This window comes from Salminus brasiliensis, chromosome 6 (genome assembly GCF_030463535.1).
Source record: "Salminus brasiliensis chromosome 6, fSalBra1.hap2, whole genome shotgun sequence".
NCBI classification, from domain to species: Eukaryota; Metazoa; Chordata; class Actinopteri; order Characiformes; family Bryconidae; genus Salminus; species Salminus brasiliensis.
Window position 1 is genome coordinate 41586595 of NC_132883.1, and position 26977 is coordinate 41613571.

General features: G+C 43.1%; 1 protein-coding gene across 1 annotated transcript in view; it reads right to left on the reverse strand.

The window, feature by feature from the left end:
- Positions 1-25200, reverse strand: part of bmp1a (bone morphogenetic protein 1a) — a 79453-nt gene extending 54253 nt beyond the window's left edge. Inside the window, exon 1 of the mRNA XM_072681102.1 lies at positions 24904-25200. Coding sequence (XP_072537203.1) covers positions 24904-25045 — 142 coding nt within the window. The 5' untranslated portion in view covers positions 25046-25200. The remainder of the gene's footprint in view (positions 1-24903) is intronic.
- Between the last annotated feature and the right edge of the window lie 1777 nt (positions 25201-26977).

Consider the following 26977-nt stretch of genomic DNA (forward strand, 5'->3'; position numbering starts at 1 on the left):
AGAAAAGCCTCCAATAACTGCAGAGCTCCAGACCTGCGGCTGTTAGAACTGCAAAGGGGGACCAGCGCCATATTATAATGCCTATGGGATTAGAATGGGATGCTATAAAAGTTCCTGTGAGTGTAACGTATAGGTGTCCCAGTACTTTTGTCAATATGTGTCAATATCTTCACACATCTGAACCCACTCTTAAGGTCCCATCTTGAAAAATGAGCGGCGTTCCCCTTAAAGGAGCGCTATATGTCGAGCAGCCCTAGACACAAACTCTCGCGCCATCTCTCTCTCTCTCTCTCTCTCTCTCTCTCTCTCGCTCTCTCGCCCTCTTTGTGTGTGATTGGGTGTCTAAACCCAGCTGAAAGTCCTCTCAGCGCCTGCAGTCTAGCCTTTTGCTTCACTGAGGTCTGATTGAGCACAAGCCTTAACTAAATATGGCTGACAGGCCTGAAATGACAGGGTTTTACTTCTGCAAGCCAATGCGGGCACACACACACACACACACACACACACACACACACTCACTCACACACAGGGACACACAAGGTAAGAAAGACAGGCAGAGTCAATCCTGGCTAATCCCAGAGTGGGCAGCTCCAGATGGAACGGCAGCAAGATGGATGGTTTTTTGCTCATAATCCGGACGCCGCTCGGCTAACTGGGCTTTAAGGTTGTCATAACAAAGGCAAGAGCGGTACAGCGAGAGCAGAAAAGAAGGGAGAGGCGAGAGACTACAGGATACAGAGGGAAAGGGAGAGATACAGAAACATGGAGGAGACGTAGGAAAGACCTCATATGGTAGCAGGAACCAAAGAAGGATGGGTTGGTGCTTCTCAGTCTGTGGCTGGGACGCGTGCCTCGCAAGAGGTTACCAAGGGTGTAACAGCAACAGCAGCACCACCACCAGCTGCAGCTGCAGCAGCAGAGTGGATACACTAAAAGGTGTAGGTTTCCTCCAGCAAGACCGGACATGTTACAAACATACCTCTAGCCAGAACTGGCGGGCCGAAGACTCCCCTTATTGTAAAGCATTTTAAATATCCACAGTTTTCCTCAGCACTCAACACCCCATCTTATATATACACACCTTTCCAATTAGCATGGCACTAATTGCATTCCCATATCAGACGGACACCTCAAACCACAGCAAATTGTGCAGTAATCTCGGCATAATGCAGGACAGCCAATCAAAACAGAGCTCATTTACATATATCAGTCTTAAAGGTGCCAGAACAGGATTGGATTGAATGGGATTCATCTTTTTTTTTTATCCCTCCACTTTCATCTTTCGCTCTAGCCATACCCATTAATACTGATGCCACGGCCAGAAAGCTGCTGTGAGAACCGGTTCCCCACATGTAGGGGAGAAGCAGCCAGGTGGGCACTTCCCTCCCTCCAGAATTCATCCCGCCCCCATTGGATCGGATGCAGGAGCAGCTGGATCTGGCTTAAATAACAAGTGGCTGAAAAACCACCATCGGTAAGAAGATTACCGCACGTCTGCGTCCGAACGTGGAGCAGCACCGCAAGAGGAAATTCCATGGAATTTGGTTCATGGTGGAGAAATGCGATGGGGGGGTGATGTCATCGAGGCAGAATCTTACACCAAAGCCAAGAAAGAAATGAATTCAAGCCTTCTGGCTCGGGTGCGAGGCCTAGACTATTTCATAAAGGTGAATCAATCTGAAACCAGGCCCACAGAACTCCACTTCCCAACTAATTGGACAAAAACAATGTAGTGATTCGTCCTGAATGGATGGAATACACTCCAGACAAAGGACGCAGGCAGCCGTGCTGAAGCAGCTGGCAAGGAATCAAACTGGCAGAGTTTCCCCTTTTATCCTAACCATAGTGGATCAGCTAAGGCATGTTGGGTGTCTGAGGCTGGCTTCTTTGTTTCGGCTCTGGAGCTACAAGGCTAATGCCGCTTACAGCTAACGGAAGTATATACTCAACCAGTTGAGAACTCACTGGTGACGTGGTGGCCATCCCCAGAAGCACGAAGCCTCGCCGTAGTCAAGGATGATCAGTTATCGTTCTCAAGTCATGTTGCAAGTCTGACTCGGCCATGCAGATTTCTCCTGTACACAGAGGTGCCGCCCAGGTGCTCGTACGGACCCTAGTGTGTTTTCTGGCTGGTCTCCCTTTGCACACCATCAGGCCCCTGCAACTAATCCGGAATGCAGCGGGATGGGCTGTCTTCAACGCTGCCAAGTTCAGCCAAGTAACTTCCTGTAGGATTGAATATCTAAACAGAGAAGAATGCCACACTGCACCAGACCTCTGGGGTCAGAGCAATACTTGCTGTTTGCGTTCACGTAGACAACCGGCTGCACTGTAAAGCTAACTATTCACACACTTGCCTATGCTGCTATGCGTGTTACTGCAGGCGTCCACTAGAGGGCAGACCAGAGAACACGGACCATAAAGAACTTCCGGATTTCCGGATTTCCAGAATTCGTCAAGGACACATCATACACATGCGGGGAATTGCGGACTCAGCCGTGCGGCCTTTCCTCAGAACTTTCCACCATATTGCTGATGCTGAGTGCCTGCACTGCCCCTACCTTTTCTGTGGGTACTGCGCACCTTGTGCAATGCAGCGTTAATTTCGGAGGAATTTCTGAGCCCCAAGCTAACATGCTATTAACTGCACAGTGAGACAGTACAATGTGATTCAGTCTGGTACCGTATATATGACACTATCCTTACATTTAATCTCAATTCTCGGCCAAAAACATTAGCAAATTTGATTACCTGGCAGTCAAGCGCCCCAACTGCACTAAAAACGGCTACAAATCCCAGCAACGGTACGACTGAAAACCCAAACAAACAGTTGCCAGGGCTTGGCCCTCTTGCTTACTTTTTTTTGGAGCCTGAACTCTCCAGATAGCAACAACTACTGATGCCAGGCCCGACGCCACCACACCAGGCGGACCGCCAACCACACACAGCACGGACAGACTGTGTCCTCTTGCCCGGCGCAGACGGCCTTTCTTTTTTTTTGTTGTTGTTTTTTATTTGGTCCCCTGGAACTCTCAGAGGGTGGGGGCAAATCCAAACCCTCCCCAGAGGTGAGACCCCACCAACAAAATCTCCACTGGGGCCAAGCTCTTAATCTGCCATGTAATTGTTCTCTCTGGGGCCAAGTCCAGCGAGGACAAGTGCACAAACAGCCGACCCAACACCGACCTGACCTCCCTCTACTTTTCTCTTATTTTCGCATGGTTGTCGTGGAGACGCCGTGTTTCTCTCTCTCTCTCTCTCTCTCTCTCTCTCTCTCTCTCTCTCTCTCTCTCTCTCTCCCCCCCCCCCCCCCCCCAGTATTAATCCCCTCCGCTGCCACTCTTCTCTTGATCCTCGATCACGGTAACCGACGTCCCAAAGCGTCGGTGGCAAGAACGGCACAGAGGTGGGTTATCCGAGAATCGCAGAATCTGCAGAAGGGGCGCAGGATCGCTTTCGCACGGAGGCCCTAAAGAACCCAGAGCAAATCCAATGGCAACCATGGACTAATGAACTTGAGTAAATACATCACGAGCGCTAATCGTGCAAGGGAGCAAGGGATGGAGCGCTTTATGAAAGGGAATAAACGAGTGGAGTGGCAGATGGGGAGCCTGGTCCGGCTGGTTGCTTTCCAGACACATTCATTACAAAACACTCAACAGCTGCAGCTTAGCGCTGGCACCCATGGAATTCTCCGGATTTCGTGTTCGAGACTAGAAGAGGACCTTGGGATTTTGATACCCTGGTTACACGCTTTAAAATATTCACCACTGAGCTGGCTTAGAGTCATAGGGCTGAGGGGTTAGACGGCACTGCTACTGAAAGTAGGTGCCTGAGCCCAGTGGATAGCTCTGCATGAGACGAACTGCCCCGAGCGAAACCTTTCAATCGAGGCTTCAGATCAATTCATGTGAATGTGAATTAGTTTGAGGGAAAGTTTGAAGAAGGTTACAGAACTTCCGAGACATAAAAAATACTCCAAATACCAGTTTCTACTGGTACCATAGTTTAGTACTAACATCAAGGCCAAGAACTGCTTGGGAATCGTTTTAAGGGGCACTCTACTGGGGCAACCTACAGACTCTTACAGTGGCGCCACCTGGCCTTAACAGTAAAATCTGCTGCTGTAAACAAGAGAAAACTCTTTGCTGTACACTTTGAAGTAGTTGAAATTTTTATATATCTCGATATTTAACGATTTTTTTACGATATATGATATTTATGACAATATTGTTATAACTGCTATCCAAGTACTCTCCTATACTGAGTATCAACGTTACACTCTTTGTAATGAAACATGCAAATAATAGTAATTTTTTTTAAAGCACTGATGATATCCATGATACACTCATAAAAGCATATATATTGTTTACCACGACAACAAAATTCATCACGATACGATAAAATATTGTCAAATCACCCGGCTCTACTTTGAAGGTGGGAGGTGCTTCTGTAAAAACTACAGTTGTGTAGGACTGCATTTTTGGTGGGTGCACTGCTCCACCTTTTTCCTGCATTTATTAACATCGTTAGCAGCAGTTCTTTATCATCACTGGGAGGAGTCCCAATGGTTGTATGACAAATGATATATGCAGACTGAAGACCCCTTCTCTTTCGAGAATACTTGGGCGAATAGCAGAGTGGTCCACCTTACTGACTCATGTTTAGTAGAGTCTAAACTTAGAGGATCTTTGAATTATTAGTCTACTCAAACTAGCTGAGTTTTTTCTTGGGTAAATAGCAAAGCACTTTTGTAAGTCGCTCTGGAGAAGAGCATCTGCTAAATGCCTTAAATGTAAATGTGTGGTGCATTGTGGGTACTGTAGTGAGGATATATTGAAGACATAACAGACATAAAAAAGTTGACGATATCATTATTACCCAACAAAATAAATAAATGGCCCACAGTTTTAGGCTGCAATTCCCTTTTAATTAAAGCTTGAACCCTTTCCCGAGCCACTCAGACTCCCCAAGATTCCTTTGTGTGCACCAGCAACTAGAACTGTTGGTAGACGACAGGACGCGAACAGTATTCGTACAGGTACTCAAGATGCAACAAGACCGTGCTAAGGACTTTACAGTACAGCATAACCGCAAGGTCAGCATTCGTGGACTGAATCATGTTCCAGCTGTCGCCGGATGAGGGAAATCACTCGGGGACTCACGGGACACAAAGCACAATGCATTTAACTCACGATGGGCCAAAACACCTAAAGTTTCTCTGGGTTTTCCCCTTCCCTTCCCTTCCGTTCCCATCCGGCTGCGTTCACTCTTTCATCACTGCAGCTACCTTAGGCCTCCTCCAGCGTCTCTACCACTGGCTCAATACAAAAAGCTATCCAGACGCCTACTTTCCCCATGAAACGCTCCCTGTTAAAACGGCCCATAGGCATAATATGAGGGGGTCTAGACAGGTACTTAAAGTTGCTGCCTACAAAATGAGACTGTTCTACCCCCTCAGCAGCTTTGAGGTAAGCTGTTGGGGAGGGGGTTGGCGAGCCGAGTTAGACGACAAGATCCTCGCGCATGACAATGGCAGGTACGCCTATTAAGCCCCATTAGAAACGAACGCAGCATTTACACATAAATTGCAGGCAGTGCATTAGGTAAAGGAGGTGGGTCAATCATCACAGGCCACAAAAGGACTAGAAGTACTCGGTGACTGGTTTCTGATATCTAACGACGGTGTGGAACGTCTCCCAATCTGTCCACAGGCAGATCCTGCTCTCAGGAAAATACAAACAGATGGTGCCGAACTTCTGAGATTCCTTTCTCTCCAAGCAACAACATCTCTGACTAAACAACTACCTCGCAATCTTAGATTTCTTCAATTAACTGCCATTTAAATCATTCTGATTAACTACCGTTGTGATTTTTTATGTAGTTTAAGCTACAGCAACCAAACTAGCCAATTAGCAATTCTCCTTCCTAGCTGTTTTTTATTAGTAGCTAACTACTATTAGCTACTAATTTTTTTATTTCGTTTTTAATTTCGATTATTTATATCGCGTATATATTGGTAATTTATCTACTTTTGCTTCTGAGCGTTTTGCTATCCCTTTGCTGCTGTGGGACTAATATAATATTAATATAATAAGATTATTTTATCTTATCTTAATACCATGTTGACCTCATGAAACATAATCATGTTTAGAGTCAAGAAAGACATAAATTTTCTCTTAAAAGTGTGAAAACAACAACAACAAAAAAAACATACATACCATACATGCTAAAAACACTGGAATCCGCTACCTAGCTAACAGAAAGGAAGTAAACAACTCTCAGGGCCGCTTGGGTTGTAAATGTGTTGTGGCAACAAGTAAGAACTTATTTTATTATTGTTTTATAATTATTTATGAAGTTTTATGGCATTTTAACTCATATAGATAGTAGCTTTCCTTCTTTTTCTAGTGCGTTCGCCAAAAGTTAAACCCAGATTCATCTTCTCTCAACTAAATTACAAGTTAACTCAATTCTTAAGCAACACTGTGAGCAAAGTTACTGTGGGAAATGACTGACAATTATGTAATAAGTGTGACTAGTCTATGTATTTTTGTTCGGCACACTTAGCCTTCTGTGTTTAACCTAAAGCTAACATTAAATTTAGCTCGGGAAAGATCTGAACTCTTTACAATATACAAACCTCGAGCCCAAATCACAGTAATTGCAGAGTCTCTAACTGAAAATAGCCTTCCTCGCTGATTATGGTCATCGTCTCTCGCTCTCGGTCACGAGGACTGGATCATCTCGTCAAAACAGCAGCCCCCTCGCCCGTCTTCGCTGTAAAAGCTGCTCCAGCTGTTCTCCCTTAGTGAATGCTTACCTCGATGTTTCCTAATGCCACGGGTTGAACCCCAGGCTACTGAAACTGCAAGCTCACGCGGATGCCTCTTCTCAGAGCCATAAACACAGCCTGGGTCCGGACGAGCCCCCCGGGGGGGTTGGGGGTTATTCCATAACAAGTGCTGAGGTGCCTTTAGGGCTTGTAGAGGGACGCCAGGGAAGAAAGAGTTGAAGAGGGGGGGGGGGTTACAGACGGCTGGACTAATAGACGGCTGGAGAGCAGGAGAGAGACTGTGGAGGCCACACGACCAGAGAGGTGCCTGTCATTTGGAATACAAACAGGTCGTTTGGCAACTTCGACAAACGACAGTCAAGAGCATCCAGGACCTCTAGAGCTTTAGTACCTAGACTATTTCTAAAATGTCTCGTGGGGCTGTCACTACTAGTTAGATTGGTATTCGGGGTAAAGTAACAAATTATCTTGATGACATAGCAAGTCACATGTACCAAACCACACATAGCTGTCCAAAGCATCATAAATATTATATATAATATTAATCCTTTAACTAATAAAAACATCAGATCTGGCTCCCAGAGGTCATGAGTTCAGATCCTGAGCCATGTCGCCTGAATCCGAGAGAGCACAATTGGCCCCTCATCACCCTTAAAACGATGCTGGCCGGCACAGGCGTCCGTTAGCTGGTGCGGTGGAGCTGGGGACCCAACGCTTTCCTCCAGTTGTGTCAGCTGCCCACCAATGCCATACTGGTGGCAGTACAAAAAGAGACGGTGGCTGGCTTTGCGGGTATCAGAGGAGACGTGGGGAGCTACGAACTAATGGGTTAATTGGCAGCACCAAACTGGGAGGCGCCCTACAACAGTCCAATGACACAAATACATGTACTGTTACAACCCCGTTATGAAGGTTTGCCCCTGTTAAAAACCTCAGCACAGAATTTGTTTAATTAATGTGACCCAGAAAGCTAGATATGGCTACTTGAGACATGGCGGATGAATACATTCATGTAATTCACCTCGTTTTAGCACATTTCAGGCTCCTGCGATGACTTTTAATGATTTGGACCAAGTCGTTATGTGGAACACTTTTGTGTGAGTGTAAAATGTAATATAGGTCATCTATGTAATATACTGTATATGAATTTTGCCACTGAATGGAGTTCTATGGGCGGCAGGGGTAATGTTTTAACAATGTTAAAGTAACTGATAAAGACTGTCGTAGTCTAATGTGCCTTAAAATCACCCAGTAAGTTCTTATAAGGACTCAAATGTGTAATAAGCAGAACTCCTCCTCCAAGGCCAGAGTCCAGAGTCCAATTCTAGAGAGTGAAAAGCCCTGTGTAACTAATTGTAGGTACTTCTGTATTAGGGATGCACCGATCCGATATTAGGATCAGATATCGGTCCCGATATTAACAAAATTAACTGGATCAGGTATTGGATAATTAGGCCGATCCATGGAACGGATCCCTTCACTTTAATTGGTTGGTGTGAGACTGCACACAATGTTTACATGTTTGCAATGTTTGATTATTGCATGTATGTTTGATTAAGTTACTTATTTATTCAGCTGCTAGATTTGATTTTGAATTACTGTTTAGGCTAAAAATGTAAATATAAGCATGATTACTGTTTGTGTGTTTGAAAAAGTGAAGCAACTTATTTACTTTAATTGATTTATTTTAATATATTTTGACTTGACTTGTTTATTATGAATTTGAATGCTCTGTACTGCACAATTGTTTATTTTAGTGACAAATTAATAGCAATTAGGTAGATTCATATCTATGTATTAATTTGGTATATTTCTGGTATATATTCAGTCAATCCTGATGTCTTAAGTCTCTCCCACATGGTGAGGTACACGGTTTATTAATTCAACAAAGGTATCGGATCTGTATTGTGTATCAAACAATATGCAAAGTTTATGTATCAGTATCGGTATCGGAACTGAAAAAGCCAGATCGGCGCATCCCAATCCTGTATCTCCACATCAGATCAGAACAAAGATTTTAATGCTCAACAAATGTTGAATGCATTACAGACCTCACTCAGGCTTCGCTCAGCAATCCCACAACAAGCAGACTAGCGACCATTTATATAAGGCACACACATACTGCACTTTGACACACAACAACAACAACATCATCATGAGGCAGCACCCACCATGAATATGCATGTACACACACACACACACACACACACACATTTGCACTCACACACACTCCCTAAAGTAAGTGTGATAAATGGAAACAGTTGTCGTGGAGGTAGCAGGGGGTCGGAAGAGCGGCTGCGGTCAGCTAAACCATAACAGCCCAATTACTGCGAACACAAGGAGCTATTGATCCAACACACACCACCAAACCAGACATTCGCTTTTACACACAGATACACACACGTGTGTGTTCCTGACACCTGATGAGCTTAAAGCCTGGCTTTAATGGAGGAAGGAGACAAATGTTCCAGAAATCCAGGCAGGGTTTAACCCCCCCGGGACACGGCTTTCTGGAAGGGTTGCGTTTTTCTGAACTTTCTGATGAAGGATTTTAAAGGTGGGGGAAGTTTAGAGCTAAGTAAAAATAGGTGGAGATGCAGTGGAGTGCAAAAGTAGGCCCATCTCCCACAGCTTACATGGAGTCTCTGTCCTTCACTACCTTCCTACCTGTTCAGAGAATGTGAGCTCTGTTTGGAGGCGTCTTCCTTCACAGCAGAAGCGAGAGAACCAAGGCCCACATTTCTTCGTCAGTTTGAGTTCTAATTATTGGGCCTAATTGGGCGTAAGAGAGGTGATTGGAATGAGCACTCCCATGGCTTTCAGGATTGCTTCACACTGACAACAAAGCATATTGTTCCTGCTAATTCACCACACACACACACACACACACACACACACACACACACACACACACACACACACACTGTCCTTGTTTAGAAGGTAATGCACATATTCTTAATTAACCCAAACCCAGGCCTCCAGCTGATTCACTTGTGGACCAAAGTGGAGTTGGTCAAGCAGCCCCTTCCCTTTTCCAGCATATCACCATGGATTTAAGCCACTTTCAGATGAAGATCTATAAACCCGATTGATAAACTGATATCTGGCAATAAGGCATTTCACACAACCTTTACATCCACCTAATATTCCTCATAATTCATGCTGAATCCCACATATTAACATCAACAGCAACTTAACATGAACACAAGCTAGCAAGGGTTCTGGATGAGCATGCTTGGTATAGCTAGCTAGCTAGACAGGCAGGCTAATAAATTATCCAGACAAAAGTATTGGAACACCTGCTCATTCACAGTTCATTCTTTGAGAATCGAGGGGATTAAAGAGAGTTTCTCCTGCTTCTGTTGGAGTAACTGTCTCTACTGTCCACGGAGGAAGAAGAAGAAGAAGAAGAAGGCTTTCTGCATTGCTGTGAAGATTTGATTTCATTCAGTGACAAGAGCATTAGTGAGGTCAGGAGGTTGGATGATGAGGATGATGACCACCTCTCCACCTCATCATCTCCAACCTCTCCAACTCATCCCAAAAGTACTGGATGGAGCACCAACCATCATTCCAGAGAACACTGCTGTTCCACTGCTCCACAGCTCAATGCTGGGGGGCTTTATACCCCCACTGTAGCCCACGCCTGATATTAGACAATCATTAGTGGTGCCAATAGATTCATGTGTATGTGCTCCAGAGAGTTCTATTCTATTGGCAATGCTTATCTACAAGATGTGTGTGTGTGTGTGCATTTGCATATATTAAAGAAGCTGGATGCATTCATTAGAAGTGGTGTCCACAAACATTTGGACACATAGTATAATCAGTTACGTACATACATAAATAGGTAAATAGATAGATGCTCAGGTAAGTTGGTAGGCAGGAAGGCCGGTAGATATAATGGATCAGCCAGGGCATTTGTGGTGTCCATGTTCGGTTCATTCAGTTTAGCACTGGGGCCACAAGGCTAGCCAGGCTAACAAACACTAGAAGTAAATAGTCTCTCCCACATCTGGTTTCATTTCTGTGAAAAGATGCCCACGCAGGTCTTCACTAAGATTGTGCAGACTTGTTGATGAGGTTTTAGACCGGGATGCGGTTCCTAAAGGGCTGAGAGAAGTGCAAGACCACTGGCTTCTAGGGTTCATTAGCAACCTTAACCTCATAGGCCCAGTGCTAAACTATAGGAGCAAAATCTGGACGCCAAACATGGCTCGGCAGATGGGCTGAATCTGGGGAAAGTGGACAATTGTGTAAATTTGGGTAAACCATTCCTCTACAAAACTAATTAGCCCTTTAGCACAGCACAGATTTCGCGAAATACTCACAGGCAACTCTCATATTGACCCATACCATACGTACACACACACACCTCGCACACAGATTTGGCTTTCTGTACTCAACGTCGAGACTAGAAATGTCCTCAGGCTTACTTAAACACTCCACTGCAGCAGGAATGCCCACTCTCCACATCTCCCCATTACTCAGTGTCTGTATATACTGCTGGCGCTGACAAATTCACTCATCACACACGCATCAATAGCCATACACACACACACACACACACACACACACACACTTTCTTTCACTCTCACTCACACAACTACTTCAGCCCCTCACTTTCGTCCACTGTCTATCCTTTGCTCAACACATACGCTTAAACAAGGCCACCCTCCCCCACCACACCATACCTCACCTCACCACACATATGCTGAAGAGATCTACGAGGCTCTACGTTGGAGTAAGTGGCAGGGCAGGCCCATACTAGTGACTTTCTAATGCTAACCCAGACCCCTGTCAGAACCTAGCCTCATCCCTTCTAAGCCTTTACTGAAAGCATCATTCCTGATACAGCTCTCCAACAGAGCGAGAGGCCTGACAGGACAATCCTTCCACAGCCGAGGTGTTTCGAGGTATGGACCGGGGATCCACTGTGCGAGACGTATAATGAAAATGATACGCAGACAGGGAGTCATATTTTAAAGCCAGTCCTGACAAACTTGCTAATCTGTGTAGCCTCATAAAATCAACCGCCAGGTCTAGGACGTCCTCTTCGAAATATTCAGACGCTCCCTGTCCTCCCCTAACCCTAACCTCCCATTTGTCAGAGTCAGAAACCCTAACGTGCATCAGTACACCCCACATAACTGCCTTTATTGTCATGGACTTCTCTTCGCACATCCCAGCTTGGAAAGCCGGGGTCAGAGCGCAGGGTCAGCCATACTACCGCACCCCTGGACCAGAGAGGGTGAAGGGCCCAGGGTGACAGTGGTAGCTCAGCGAATTCGCTTATCCAATCCACAACCCTGTGATCTACTACCCAGCACTTGAACGGCTTTCTACTAGATTTAGGAGCATGTTGGATGATCACCACCCCACCTCATCCCAAAAGTACCGGATGGAGCACCAACTATCATGAAGCACCACCACTCCCACTCTAGCCCATGCCTGGCATTAGGCAGCAAGGTGCCAGTAGGTTTGTATATATCTGCTCCAGAAAGTCTTATTCTATTGGCAGTCCTTCTCTACAGGGACTAGACCAGCTGTGCTAATGAGCACACACATGCACATCGGTGTCAGTAATGGGCACATCCTAAAGTAGCTTCGTCCATTCATCAGAAGGGGTGTCCACAAACATTTGGACCAAGATGCATATCTTAATGTGTGTCTATATATGTGGGTTAACGTGAAGTGAAGCGAAGAAAAGCAAAAACAAAAACTGGTCCCAGATCAGCAGCAGAAAGGCATGGCCGATTTGAGCGGTGCGGTGTAAACAGGCTGCAGCGAGCAAGCCAGAAGGACCCTGAATGACCTGCAGTCACGTCAGCTGGCCGACGCCGACTCAGTCCTGCGTGCCTCGGACCGCCGGACTGGCCAGGCCTGGCACATGCTGAATGACCTACAGTCTGTGGACAACTCCTACCACCCCCACTGCCCCACTTCTCTCTCTCTCTCTCTCTCTCGCTCTCCCCTTTTCCTCCACTCGTCTCTTTACTCACACACTGCCTTTTTCCTTTCGGATCCCACGTCTGGACTCCTCACTCCCTGCCACATCACGAGTGACTCTCCCTTCTCCAACCGCTCCAAATGCTTCTGGAATTGTTCAGACCGAGAAAAAGGAGAGGAGAACGGAACGCTCTCCACTCCGCTCTCCTTTCACTGGAGGCTTCTTTTAAATCCTCTTCTTTTAAAGCCCAAGTGTTGTTGTTCTACTGCAGGACTGAGACTTCTGGCTTTTAGCAATCCAGATGTAGCCAGATTGACTAGCTGCATGGCCTCATTTGCTAGAACCCTGAGACAGATTACAGTTCAGGAAGGCCTGACCCAGACTTGTCAACATGGAACTTTGCAGCAGTTCTGTTAATGATGTTCATGAGTGCAGTCACACCGTGGCACTATGGGGGCTCTAGGGGAACATTCCAGAGGACTTTATAAGTAAACTTGTTCAGATCTAATCCTTTCCCTTGGGATTTCATGAATCTGGCTCCAAAAAGGCATTATGTAAAGCACAAACAAACCCAGGCTGCTACCTGCCAAAGGGATTCTCAAGCAGACAACCAGATGTTGCAGCCCAAAACCAAATGGTCCAGATGTTGCAAGGTACTACTACCAAAAAGTCTACTACCAGCATTTTTGCTGCTCAGTCTACAGGCATGGGGTTGACATCAGTGAGTAGGGACGCACAGATACTATTGGAGTTATATTGGTATGGGCAAATACTAGCTGTAAAAAGTGATCGGCTTCAGGGCAAATGTTTACAATTTCGATATTTCAAAACAATATTTACTGAGATATTTAACAAATGCCAGAAGAGCAGAATGTTTAGGTGGCCTATCTGCATTTGATTCATTTTACTGTATTTTTAACCCTACAGACATAAATGTTGAGCATACATCATCACTGTCACACAAAACTGTTGCATCTCCGAAATGGCAACTTTATAGGAGAAGGACAAATCTCAAGTCTAATCTAAAGTTAATGTTTGCATTATGTAATTTTGGAGCATTTCTATTGGTCCATTCATCCTGACATTCGGACACAATAAGGAGAACAGCCAAGATATTCAAATTATGCCAAAAAGTTCAAAGTTACAAGGTTTACAGTAAAGAGAAACAGTGATATGTGCCTGAAAGATATCCTAAAATTAGAATTCCCAGATCAGTACATTCCTATCAAGTAGTAAAGATGGAATATTGGTGTGGATGGGTATTGATGGTTAGATGAGTCTATCACAAATCTAACAAATCTATCCTGAAACTCACACTGCGAGATATAAGTCAAAGGGACTGTAGTAGGAGTTTTTGGTGAGTGTAGATGCTCATCCTATGTGAATACTTCCTTTTAAAAACAGCTCATTTTAAAGCTCAGTAGTTTGTAAAGAAGAAATATCTAACTAGTATTGGCCAACATTCAAGATATTCAATATTGGTGTCAGAATGTAGAATGTGTAAACACTTGCATCATGTTCTCTCTACTAATCATAGCTGCAGTATTGCTTATAGTGCATGTTTACAATCAAGTATGTTCTGTAAAATTCTCGCTAAAAACCGCAGGTACAGAAATCTAGAAGAAGCGACTTTAATGCAAAGAAAAAAGAAAAAAACACCACCCAAACAGGACAAGTCAAACAGGAAATGCCCTTGTGGTATCACTGGGCCACGGAAGTCATCATATCTCCCAAGTGTAAATCAAACCCACATCCCTCTCTGCAGACACAAACATCTGATGGGTAAAACAAGCAGAAAGCGACTCAGAGGAGCCAGCTCCAGGTCCATCAGTGCACTCGCCAGGACCAGAGAGTTGTGCTCCAATTCAATCAAACGTCATTAAAGTCAACAATAACGCTGTGAAGAGACTACATAGCTTCTCAACTGAACACTATAATACTCCTACAATACTCCTGTACGGCGTATTCTGTGGACGAGACTTCTCAACCAGGGCAAGGTGTTAGCAGGACGCCAGTGAGCGCAGAAGAAAACAACTAGAACACTGATGTTCTAGACTGTTAGTTGATCTGGTAATTTGTTATCAGGTCGGACGAGCCTGACATGGTAGACAACTTGACACTCGGTCAATATTTTAGCAGTAGTGATTTCCCAGTGTAATCCAGTGGGTCGGTATTGGGAAAGACACAGGTATGTTTAAATGGATCAGGTATAAGATTAATCTATAACCTAATATATATATATATATATATATATATATATATATATATATATGACATTATCCACAATTAGCTAGCAAAGTACGGTTCTGGGTCAGGTTCGACTGTTCACCACCCACCCAGTCCATTTTTTTTACTCAAGAGTCACGACTGGTTTTAAATGAAACCATCATCACCAGCAGCAGTGCGGCATTGCTCCTAGGATAAAACTAGCGTTAAGCCCTATTCCAAACTGAGAGCCAAGAGCAGCTGCTTTACTACTTACTACAGTTACTGGTAGTTAAATCATCAGTTGGGGTCACCAACTGGCCCCAACTGAAAACAGTATGGGGGGGACTGAGAAGCCATTCGGCCAAGATTTATGGCACTGTCCCTCTCCAATAACTCTTTTTACGGAGGTAAGAAATGACAAACGCTGCAGAGAGGCCTACTATCGGAGAAACCAGTCAAAGTAAACATTACAACACTAACTACACTCATAATTATTTTATATTCTTTAAAAATGCTCTCTTGTATAGCCCATCAACCATTTTTTGGTACAAATAGCTATAGCTGACTGTGTTAAATTAGCATATGTGCTAACATTACGGTTGTTATCTAACACTACTGTTGTTATTGCATCTGGCAGATTACAAGACGTACCATTTGCTTAAAGCTATATATATGATCATCTTGACAGTCAGTGCATTACATAATTGATGAACTATTGAACTATATTGATTTTTCCAGATACTAACCAGCAATCAGCTTAACCCTAGAGGTCAGGCCAACTGGATTGCAATCACTATAAAATGGTCAAATGTAATATAGAAATTTATGTAATATAAAATCCTCCCATTATACACCCATTACATCTATACGCCCAAGTGTTAACTCATAGCATATCTTATCTGAATTGTGTGACTGCGTTATCTATGAAATGCTAAAGTACCGGTCTGGTATCAGCCAATGCCAAAAGAACTGGACTGGGATGTCCTTCAAAAGCCGATACAGTTATATCCAAATGTTTTGGCACCTGGAATGGACACATTACAAGTGTAGTTATTTTGCTGAAGATGCTTAAAGATTTAACTTTAATATATAGAAAAAGGTTTTTAATGCAACAGGAGCGTAAAACATTTAAAAATACCATATTTAGTACCATTTTCGTATTCCATTTGAGCAGGGGTGCCCAAACTTTTGCATTTTCTAAGTTTATCTTCAGAATCCAGCATTGTACCCACACCGGGTGTAGTGGCACTTTTGTCGCGGTGACATTTAGCCTCAATTACAGCAAAATGTCAGCAGCACCCACCCAACCTCCCTCCCAACGCTCCTAAATAAAAGCTGCACTTCTCCACCCCCTTCACAAAGTTTCTGACAGTCAAACATCGACTGACTTCCATTTTTCATTCACTATAAAAAAAAAAGCTCATTAACTGGGCCCGTCTTCAAAGCGTTCCCGGGACGCTTTCAACCTACGAAACGTCCGAAATGTTCGAAAACAAGGCCTTAGTCTTTTTAAGACGCGAACATGAGGGTTTTTAAACTACACAAAGGCTCTGGGTTTTACCCCAAACTGTGGCGCTTTGATTAGGCCGTAATTAAGGTTTAACATTTGCGCTGCGTTTAGCATTCTTTAACATCTTTATCTCCTAGCCCTCCTTATCTGCTTGCACGGGAGCGCACTCTCGCACGCAGACGAGCACAAAGAAGACAATGGTTTAACTTGGTGAATGCAGCTCTCTCCTGAGAACCACGTAATGGAATTCAGCGTTAAAAAAAAAAAAAGCTGTGCTTACTTTACTATTTAATCATATTAGCTTCTCTCGCTCTCGCTCTCGCTCTCGCTCTCGCGCTCTCTGGCACGCACTGTTCCTCTCTCCGTCTGTCTGTAGACTCCAACACATCAGCGGGGGGATTGCACAGCAGGACTGAAGGGTGTAAACAGGCTCCGACAGTTCTTAATGTATTTTACTCCCAACAGAACACACGCTTCCAAAGGCTGTACTTTCCTTTACACACACACACACACACACACACACACACACACACACACACACACACACACACACACACTACTGAGCCTTTTAAAGGCCTAACAGTTCCAGCTAATGAAGAAATACACTTCTCCATCCTGTAGTAAGGCCTGATCAACAATAGGCTGATGTGTGTAGGGCTGGGCGATATGGTAAAAATATCATATCACGATATTCAAGGACACGATACACGATCCACAAAATCGGGTGTGATCGGCAGTGATGGATTTATAAAAACTACCGTCCAAATAATCAAAACCCACTGCACTTCCTCCAGTTAAACCAGGCTAATCACACCGTTTGCAATGACACATGCAGCTGATCATATAATATAATAAGCACAGATGATAGCCTCGATATGCTTAGAAAAGCCTATTGTGTCTCAGAATAACAACAGTTATCACGATACCATAAAATATTGTCATATTGCCCCCCTCTGGATATGTATGTACGTAAACTGTGGCTTAGTGTGTGCTCAATGTCCAATTTCCATTTCTAGCATTTTAGTGATCAGCCAACTTTAGCAATCATTAGGAGAATGGAGTGTTAGGACTAAAACTGTGTTTTAGGGCGAAGCTAACCTAAAATATATGTTGGACGTGTTATGTCCCAGATTAGCATTGTCCCCATTGTCCTGGGTTAGCATCGTTAGTGATACCAGTTAATAACAACGCATTATACAGTATTTTGCTTGCAAACACCGTGGACGTTGGACAGTACTGTAGGTAGACAGAAGTGCTGATAAACTGTAGAAGTTGGTCCCGTCCCCAATATCGGCCACGTCTGCACATTGCGTATTTCCGCTCTCTCTCTCTTTGCCAATTGCTTGGATGAATTTAAGAGGCATTCAAACTTTATTCTTGACAAAAATCACAGCTGAAAAGAATATTTAAACTTCGCCAACAACACCGTAATCTTGCAGAGCGGAAACGAACACCACGCGGAAGTGGCCGATATTGGGCACGGCCATTGGATCAACTGCTATAATTCTACCGCTGTTACTACTGTTGATGTGCGACACGGCCATCTTGGTTTTTACATTTGTGGTTAGTGAGTCTCTCACGATTTTTCAAGTAGAAAATCTGACTTGTGGGGGCCTTCCGGTTGAAATTTACTCCGAAATTCCAGCATCCCAGTTCAAATGGAACACAGTATTAGACTTAGTCTTAGCTCCACCATGTTGTCAAATGTTGCCACCTTTTTTTGGGGGGGTTTGGAGAAAGTTTGGGCCTAGAACTATACTTTTAAAAACATATTCAGAGAGATTTTTTTATTTACTTTACTTTAATTTCGTTTTTCCCTTAAAACAAACACATATAGACCTCGTAGTGGTTTTGAATTGTTTGTAAAATGGCTAAATTTGCATTGTAGACATCAACACCCTTGGTTCCGTTCACCACTATTGTAATGTAATGCTCTGTTTCAATAAAATAAAATAAAACCACTTTGGAATTCCTCTTTAAGCCTTAATAACCTCCCGAAACTTAATTTTTATGCTTAATATTCGCATTCCAATCTCAAATCCAGCCATTAAAATTGAGCCTCAATGCCCAAAAAAACACGAGTCTCGTGGGGGCCTTCCGATTGAAATTTACTCCGAAATTCCAGCATCCCAGTTCAAATGGAACACAGTATTAGACTTAGCTCTTCGCTCAATGGTACACATTTCACACCATAACAACAACTGGAAAAACTAAAACATATAAAATTTACCCTAAAGTACAAAGACATTCATGGGATGTCATGAGATTTTGACCAGAGTGAAAGGTTTTAATCCATATAAATACATAATATATTATATAATATTAACATATATATATATTTATTTTATTTTATTTTATTTATTTTTTTTGGTACTTAAAATACTTGAGTTTTAAGACCTTTAACATCATGAAAAAGACAGCTTTTGGTTGCCGCCATGATCATTTCCAGATTAACCATCCATATTTTGGTCAGACATGTGAACAGCACAGCAACATCCGACAATGTAAGTCCAAGTTTTGACATTTGGCTAGCAGCTTGTACCGTGGAGTGGAACCAGTCATCTATTCCAGCCAGTATACTACTAAAATCTCTGCATCACAGAAAGTTTAGATACAGAATGGTCATAAATAACCTGCCTACAGATTCTGAGACATTGATTCATGATCTTTTCGGCTAAAAATCATGACTTTTTTAACCTGAAGGTGGAAACAAATACCTGCAGAGTATTGTACAGCAACAAAGTCCCCAAAAGAAATGTATTACAAACATGACCTATAACATTCAGAAAGCAGGTGTCGATTCACTGGCTAAATTTGCATTGTACACATCAAGGCCACTGGTTCCCATCCCCACTTCTGCAACGCAATGCTGCATTTCACAATAAAACCACTCTGGAATTCCTTGGAAATCTTTTAGTGGGGTAATTTAAGTCCAGGCTCAGAACTGGACGTCCGTGAACATCTCACGTCAGTCGGTGCTCACGGACAAAAAATGTTGGAATATTTTTTTAACAGCTCTTTTCTCTCTCTTCCTCTCTCTTTGCTTTGCCACTCTGGCAGAAAGGGAGGACTGTGGGATTGTGTGATGTCACTAGGTCTGCATGCATGGCACAGGCCCCATGTGGTTTTCTGAGCATCTGGAGGAACACAAGATATGGAACTGGAGAACCACATTCTGGATGAGTGCAGCAACAGGGATTCAGGTCAAAGAGCCCTTTCCTCTCTCTGTTATTGAAACCATACAAGGAAAGTGTGTGTGTGTGTGTGTGTGTGTGTGTGTGTGTTGAGGGGAGGGGGTGGGGGGTGTACAGTTTGTGCCAGTCTGTGAGAACTGGCACATTTTAAGGGACAGTAAGTATTGCATGGTGCAAGTGTGTCTGTGCTGTCTGGAGTATTAAAGAGGAGTTTAAGACAAGGCACTGTGGGGACATCTGTGAAACAGATGAAGGCAGGCTGCCTCCATTATACCGCTTATAGCACAGCTCTCTCTATGAAGATACAGAACTGTATCAACTCTATAACAGACATTGAGATTTGACAGAAATCTCTACTACTGTTGTGTCAAAAGTAGAGTCCAACCGATGGGACAATCTGTGACCAATAGGATTCCGATTTAAAGGAGCTGAAACTGTGAAAACTGCCATTCCAGCCCACTTCTCTAGGGTCAGTTGCCAAATATGACTGACCGTTCTCAACTGACACACTTCTTGAACTTAAATAAACATATAAAATACATAATTTATTGATTTCCATACAAAACAGTTCATGAAATATTGCTGCTGTGTCTGCAGGGCTTTCACCAATACCACTAAATCCATCGGACCTCAATATGGGCCAATGTTAAAGTCCAACTCAATGACAGTAGAAAACATGGACGCCACGATTCCTATAGAACTTAAGCCGAAGCTGTCCGCCATGTTGTCAAATGTTGCCACCTTTTTTTGGGGGGGTTTGGAGAAAGTTTGGGCCTAGAACTATACTTTTAAAAACATATTCAGAGAGATTTTTTTTATTTACTTTACTTTAATTTCATTTTTCCCTTAAAACAAACACATATAGACCTCATAGTGGTTTTGGATTGTTAGTAAAATGGCTAAATTTGCATTGTAGACATCAACACCCTTGGTTCCGTTCACTACTGTTGTAATGTAATGCTCTGTTTCAATAAAATAAAATAAAACCACTTTGGAATTCCTCTTTAAGCCTTAATAACCTTCCAAAACGTAATTTTTATGCTTAATATTCGCATTTGAATCTCAGATCCAGCCATTAAAATTGAGCCTCAATGCCAAAAAAAACACGAGTCCTCATTTTTCCTAAAACTGCAGGAACATTATTGCATAAACAGATCAATGAAGCTGTTCAACAAACAGGAGAGAGGGAACAGTTCACTCACCCCTGAACGGTGTGTAAACACAGCATCTGTGCTCAGGACCTTCTCCCAAAGTCCGTTACACTCTTAGAATTTTTTTTTTTAATAGGCGCCAGGCAGTGTTGGAGCAATAAAAAAGAACCAGCTACAGTTCCTTGAAGAACCTTTTAATGGAAAGTTCTTTGATTATAAGATGTATGAGTGTGAAGAACCTTTTTAATAAAGGTTAGTAGACCTCCACATATGTAAAAGCTGCTATTCTGATGATCCTGATAATGGTTTCTCCTAGAACTGAACTGGACATCAAAGCTACCTTTATTGGAAGTGATGTACAGAAAAGACTCGTGGTCCTCCATCAGAAGCCAAACCTCGACCCTTGGCGAATCCCTGTGGACTCTCGGGACGGGCGAAGATGAAAGGGTACTTCTTATTCCTGCACAGCCAGCCAAGAGGGCCGCTAGCTAATTCTCCATTTGCTGTGTTGGTTTGCACCGGCAGAGTAAAGAGACCGAGCCACGTTTGGATTCCCTCATGCCTGACGTTTACTGGCCCGCTGGGGCCTGGCTGCTCTGGAGCTCCCTCAGCTGTGAAATTCAGGCCTCCCTTCCTCTTGCGTGTCATCTATCCAAATCTTGTACAGCTACTAAATGGTAACAGAGGACAGAACAGGGCAGAGCTGATGATGTAAGGAGCCAGGCTGTTTGAAAGCGATGCTCTGCAAGAACTTGTTTGTTTACACTGGAAGAGAGGAAAGGTCAGGGGAGCAGCAGCTGTGAGAAACGGCTCATGCTTCGAGTTTCACGTCAAAGGGTCTTCCTAACTGACTCGCCGCAGTGTCTGGAAACGCATTTGTCCTTTTTTACGAAATGATGACGTAAATCATGCTTAGTGCTAAAGGGGGCCAAGCACCACTTTATTTGTGGCGTTAGGACAAAGGAACCCTCCTGGTCAGCAGCACGTAAAGTGATCCTGCGTTCAAAACAGCAGCTGGCCATATAAACAAAATAGATACCAAATATACATACATACATACATGTATATACACACACACACGAGGCACTTTTAGATGCCGCCAATGGATTTTCGGCCCTATTTGTAGCCTAAAGGAAAGAAGTATATATGACCTGATTTCTCCGAAATGGCAATTTTAAAGGAGAAGAAAATAAATATAAATAATATAATATATATATATTTTTTATTATATATATCTGCCTATATATAAATATATATTTATTATTTTCTCTTTGTTACATGTTTTTCTTTATATTATATAAAAAAACATGTAAATAAAGAAAGAAAGAAAAATATATATATTTATATATAGTCAGATCTATATAGTCTAATATATATATATGTACATATGTATATATATGTATATGTATATATGTATATATTGGTGACATATCTATCTATATTTATCTATATAGATAGATAGATAGATAGATACACAGACAGACAGATAGACAGACAGACAGATAGATAGACAGACAGACAGACAGACAGACAGACAGACAGATAGACAGACAGACAGACAGATAGATAGATACACAGACAGATAGACAGACAGACAGATACACAGACAGACAGACAGACAGACAGACAGATAGATAGGCAGACAGATAGATAGATAGATAGATAGATAGATAGATAGATAGATAGACAGATAGATACACAGACAGACAGAGAGACAGACAGACAGATAGATAGATAGATAGATAGATAGATAGATAGATAGATAGACAGGTAGATAGACAGACAGACAGAGAGACAGACAGACAGATAGATAGATAGACAGGTAGATAGATAGATAGATAGATAGATAGATAGATAGATAGATAGATAGACAGGTAGATAGATAGATAGATAGACAGATAGATAGATAGACAGATAGATAGATAGACAGGTAGATAGATAGACAGGTAGATAGATAGACAGGTAGATAGATAGACAGGTAGATAGATAGATAGATACACAGACAGACAGATAGACAGACAGACAGATAGATAGATAGGCAGACAGATATATGGATAGATAGACAGGTAGATATGTCACCAATATATACAGGCATAACACTGCATGTCCTGTTTATGGAGGTAAAAAGAAAAAACTCAAATGTAGCTCTTGTCTAACTCCATATCAGCAGGGCCTGAAGGCTGGAACAAACAGCTGAGGAAACATACTCCCACTCACTCACTCACTCACACACACACACACACACCCTCACTCTCAGCTATAGGAGGCTCCATATCACTCCAGAGAATGAATCAAGAATGTGAAGGGCAGCTATCCATAAAGTTAATCCCCACACGAAAGATCAGCGCCCCCCCGAGCATCTGCGGGTCAACCGGGGTAACCTGCCCGGAATACCAATACGAGCCGGTGGGCTGGGATTATTGTCCCTGAGCCACTTGTAGGGGGGACTGTGCCTTTCTCAAGGGGTGAAAATGTAAAAATGAACAGCCAAGAGCTCCTTTCAGCTGCAAATTAGGACACGGGAGAAAGCCAGGCCGTGAAAGAGTGAAAAAGAGCAGGATGAAAGAGAGGGAGGGAGGGAACGAGGGGTGGGAGGAGGAGAGGAGAGGAGTTAATAGAGACGGAGGTCTAGGAGACTTCACTCGTCTCCCGAGCGGCCCTGTCAGAACGAGCAAGACAGACAGACAGACAGACAGACAGACGGAGAGGGGGGGGCGTGCGGAGGCAGACGAAGTTCTACAGAAACTTAGCAGGTCTGCATTGTTTACAGCGCTGGTGAAAGGAACCAGACGCCCGACCAGACTGCAGTGCCTCTGAAAGCTCCATCACAGAAAGTTATGATGTGAAATGGCTGTGGATTCACTCCCTCATGGTTTTACTACAGTTTAGAGGTCAAATTACGGCACCAACCGTTCAGATTTACAAGCTTTTCGTGGTGGAGGGTTACATGCAGGGCGTTGTACAACAAAAAATAGTCCCTAGAGGAAACTTCTTTGTGTGGATTTATCTCTAAAACTCCAAAAAAACACGGCGATTCACACTAAACCGATCTGAGTGAGTGTTTACACCTCGGCTCCTGAACTCTGCAGGCCTCATGTTTACACTCTCCAGAGCCCTTCATAAATCTGCCTCGATCACATGACAGCAAACCAGCACCACCACACTCATCATCCTCATCATCCTCATCATCACAGCAGACCCAGACTGACCTCGGCCCGGAGCCCTCGGGCTGCTTAGGAACCAGCAGTGACCACTACTATGATTGCAAGCAGTAGCCTACTTCTGACGGGTGCCAAAACTTATGCTTCATGCTCCAAGTGGACAACAGTTGGGGGGGGGGGGGGGGGTGGTGGTCAGGGTGAAGTAAGGAACCTCGAGGAGGAAAGCCCATCTGCACAAACATAAAACACTTAACAGCCGGAATGCACGAGGAAAGTGGCATTTGCATTGCAAAACCATGCAAAGCAGCGCCACCACCACCACCAGCTCCACCACCTCCACCACCACAACAACAACAACAACAACAACAATAACAACATGCAACGTCACTGCATAGCAATAAAGCAAAGTTTCAGGCAAGTTTCAAGGTTGCACAAAGTCGACACAATCTTCTTATGCACGAGACTTATGACAACAACAACAACAACAACAACAACTACAACTACAAAAGTGAACTTTCACGAGCGATCTGTCAGCCAGTGTTTTTGTTGTCTGCTTGTTTGTTTGCTTGCTTGCTTTTTTTGCACAGTCTTTCTTTGTTGATGTCTCTTTTGTTGCACGCGCAGGGCGCACCGTGCAAAGTCAAGCGAGCACAGAAAAGCGCAAAAGCAAAAAGTAGGAGCTCGAGCTGCGGTTTGCAAAGCCTGTCAGTAAAAGCCTTTAAGTTTGCTGCGCGTGCACTCCTCGCTCCAGATTTACGTGGCTGTGCACGGCGGAGGAGGGAGTTGGAGGTGGAGGGGGAAGAGAGAGAGAGAGAGCGAGCAAGAGAGAGAGAGGGAGAGGGAGAGAGAGAGGGAGAGGGAGAGAGAGGGAGAGAGAGGCACATTTAAAAAGCAAAAAAACAAAACAGAAATCAGCGCTCGCGGGGCTCTCACCGGCTTTGCACGGGTCTTTGTAGTCGATGGCATCCGGCGGCTCCTCGTAGTATGTGGGCTCGAGCGCGTCCAGCTCGACGCTGAGCAGCACGCGAAGGGTGGAGAGCAGCAGCAGCAGCGCGCAGCTCGCGGCGAGATCCATGATTCAGCCGACAGAGTGGGACACACGGCGCGAGGGAGAGAGTGGAGGACTGAGAGCTGAGGGAGGAGGAGAGGGAGGAGGAGGAGGAGGAGGAGGAGGAGGAGGAGAGAAGGAGGGAGGTTGGTTTTAGGGGGGAAATGAGATCCGCGCGGAGGGCGGGTTCTAACAGCACGACTCTGCCTCCTCTCCTCTCCTGTGTCTGCCTCGAGACCCGGCTCGAGCTCCGGGGCTCCGCGGCAGGGCAGGAGAGGGAGCAGAGCCAGGGGTCAACCAGAGCCACAGACGCTCCCACCCTGACCAGCGATGAGCTCACACTGCACTGTACCTCTGACCAGCCTGATTGATTGATTGATTGATTGTTTGATTGATTGTTTGTTTGTTTTAAATTTTTGATATTTTACATTTGAGGATGGATACTGTTTTTAGTTTAATTTTTTAATTTATTTAAATTTTTATTATTTTCTGTTACATTTAAGTTAATCTGAAATGTGTTATTTTTTATTATTATTAAATCTATTATTTTTTTTATTTTATTTGTATTATTTTAAATTATTTAATTTTATGTTGTTGTTTGTTTTTATTTTATTTTAGTTATTTTAAGTTTCCTTAAGGATTAACTTAATCTTAAATGTGTTTTTAAGTATTTATTTATTTATTTATTGATTTATTTATTTTTACTTTGCGTCTTTAAATGTTGTTGTTTTTATTTTAATATTTAATGTTCAAGTGCCCTTATTTGTTTATTTAAAAAAAAAAATTTTGATTCATTAAAAAAAAACTTTAACAAAATAACTTCAAAATGTTTTTATTAGTTTGCTGTAATTTTGTACTGTGTAGTTATTAGATCATATTTTATTAAGTTAGTTTACATAGTGTTGCCTCTAAGGCAGATGTCTGTTCAAAGCTGTTTGTTTATTTGTTTTATTGTATCTTTTTATTTTAATATTTAATTCTACCTTTAAGGTGAATATCAGTTATAGCTTTATTTATTTATTAATATGAAGTATTTATTTTTTTAATAAGTTTAAAATACATAAGGTGAGCTTCAGCTGAAATGGGTGTTTCTTTATTTGCTAATTTAGTTTCTGCACATATATGGAGGTCAGTTCAATGTGGTTTGCTTATTTGGTTTAAAAAGGCCAAGTGGAGGACTATTTATTTATTTATTCATTCATTTGATATATTTTTGCCCTTAAAGTGGATTTACCTCCTTCCTTCCTTCCTTTATTTATTTATGTATTTATTTATTTATGTATTTATTTATTTATTTACCTGTTGTGCCCACTCTGAACCCCCTGGATTTGTGAGTTTACAAACCAGTCAAACATGTCACAGATCCACCTATAGAAATACTCTACTCTACTCTACAGCGGTGTAGCTCCACCCATTCACACTTCAGTTTAAAAGGAGGCTTTCAGCCTGGACCACTTTCTGAAGTAGGCAAAGTACAGTCCAGCCAATGAGAACTAAGCTCATTTACATGTAACAGTGAATGATGGTATAAATTTAGTGAATTTAATTTAGCCACATAAACTCAGCCAAATGTTATATGTGGACATGAGGAGCAGAATATGAGCCTTTTAAGGTGGACATTTTGAACGATTCCTTAAAAAGCGCCAATATCCAGCATTTTACAGCCTTGTTTTACTCTCATCCATTGAATGGTTGTGCAATCCCACAACAGTGGATAGAAATGGGGTTTCTAATAAAGTGGCCAGTGAGTGAAAGCGCAAGGTGGGGGTTTCTAATAAAGTGGCCAGTGAGTGAAAGCGCAAGGTGGGGGTTTCTAATAAAGTGGCCAGTGAGTGAAAGCGCAAGGTGGGGGTTTCTAATAAAGTGGCCAGTGAGTAGAAGCACAAGGTAGGTGTTTCTATTAAATTGGCCAGTGAGTGAAAGCTCAAGGTGGGTGTTTCTATTAAATTGGCCAGTGAG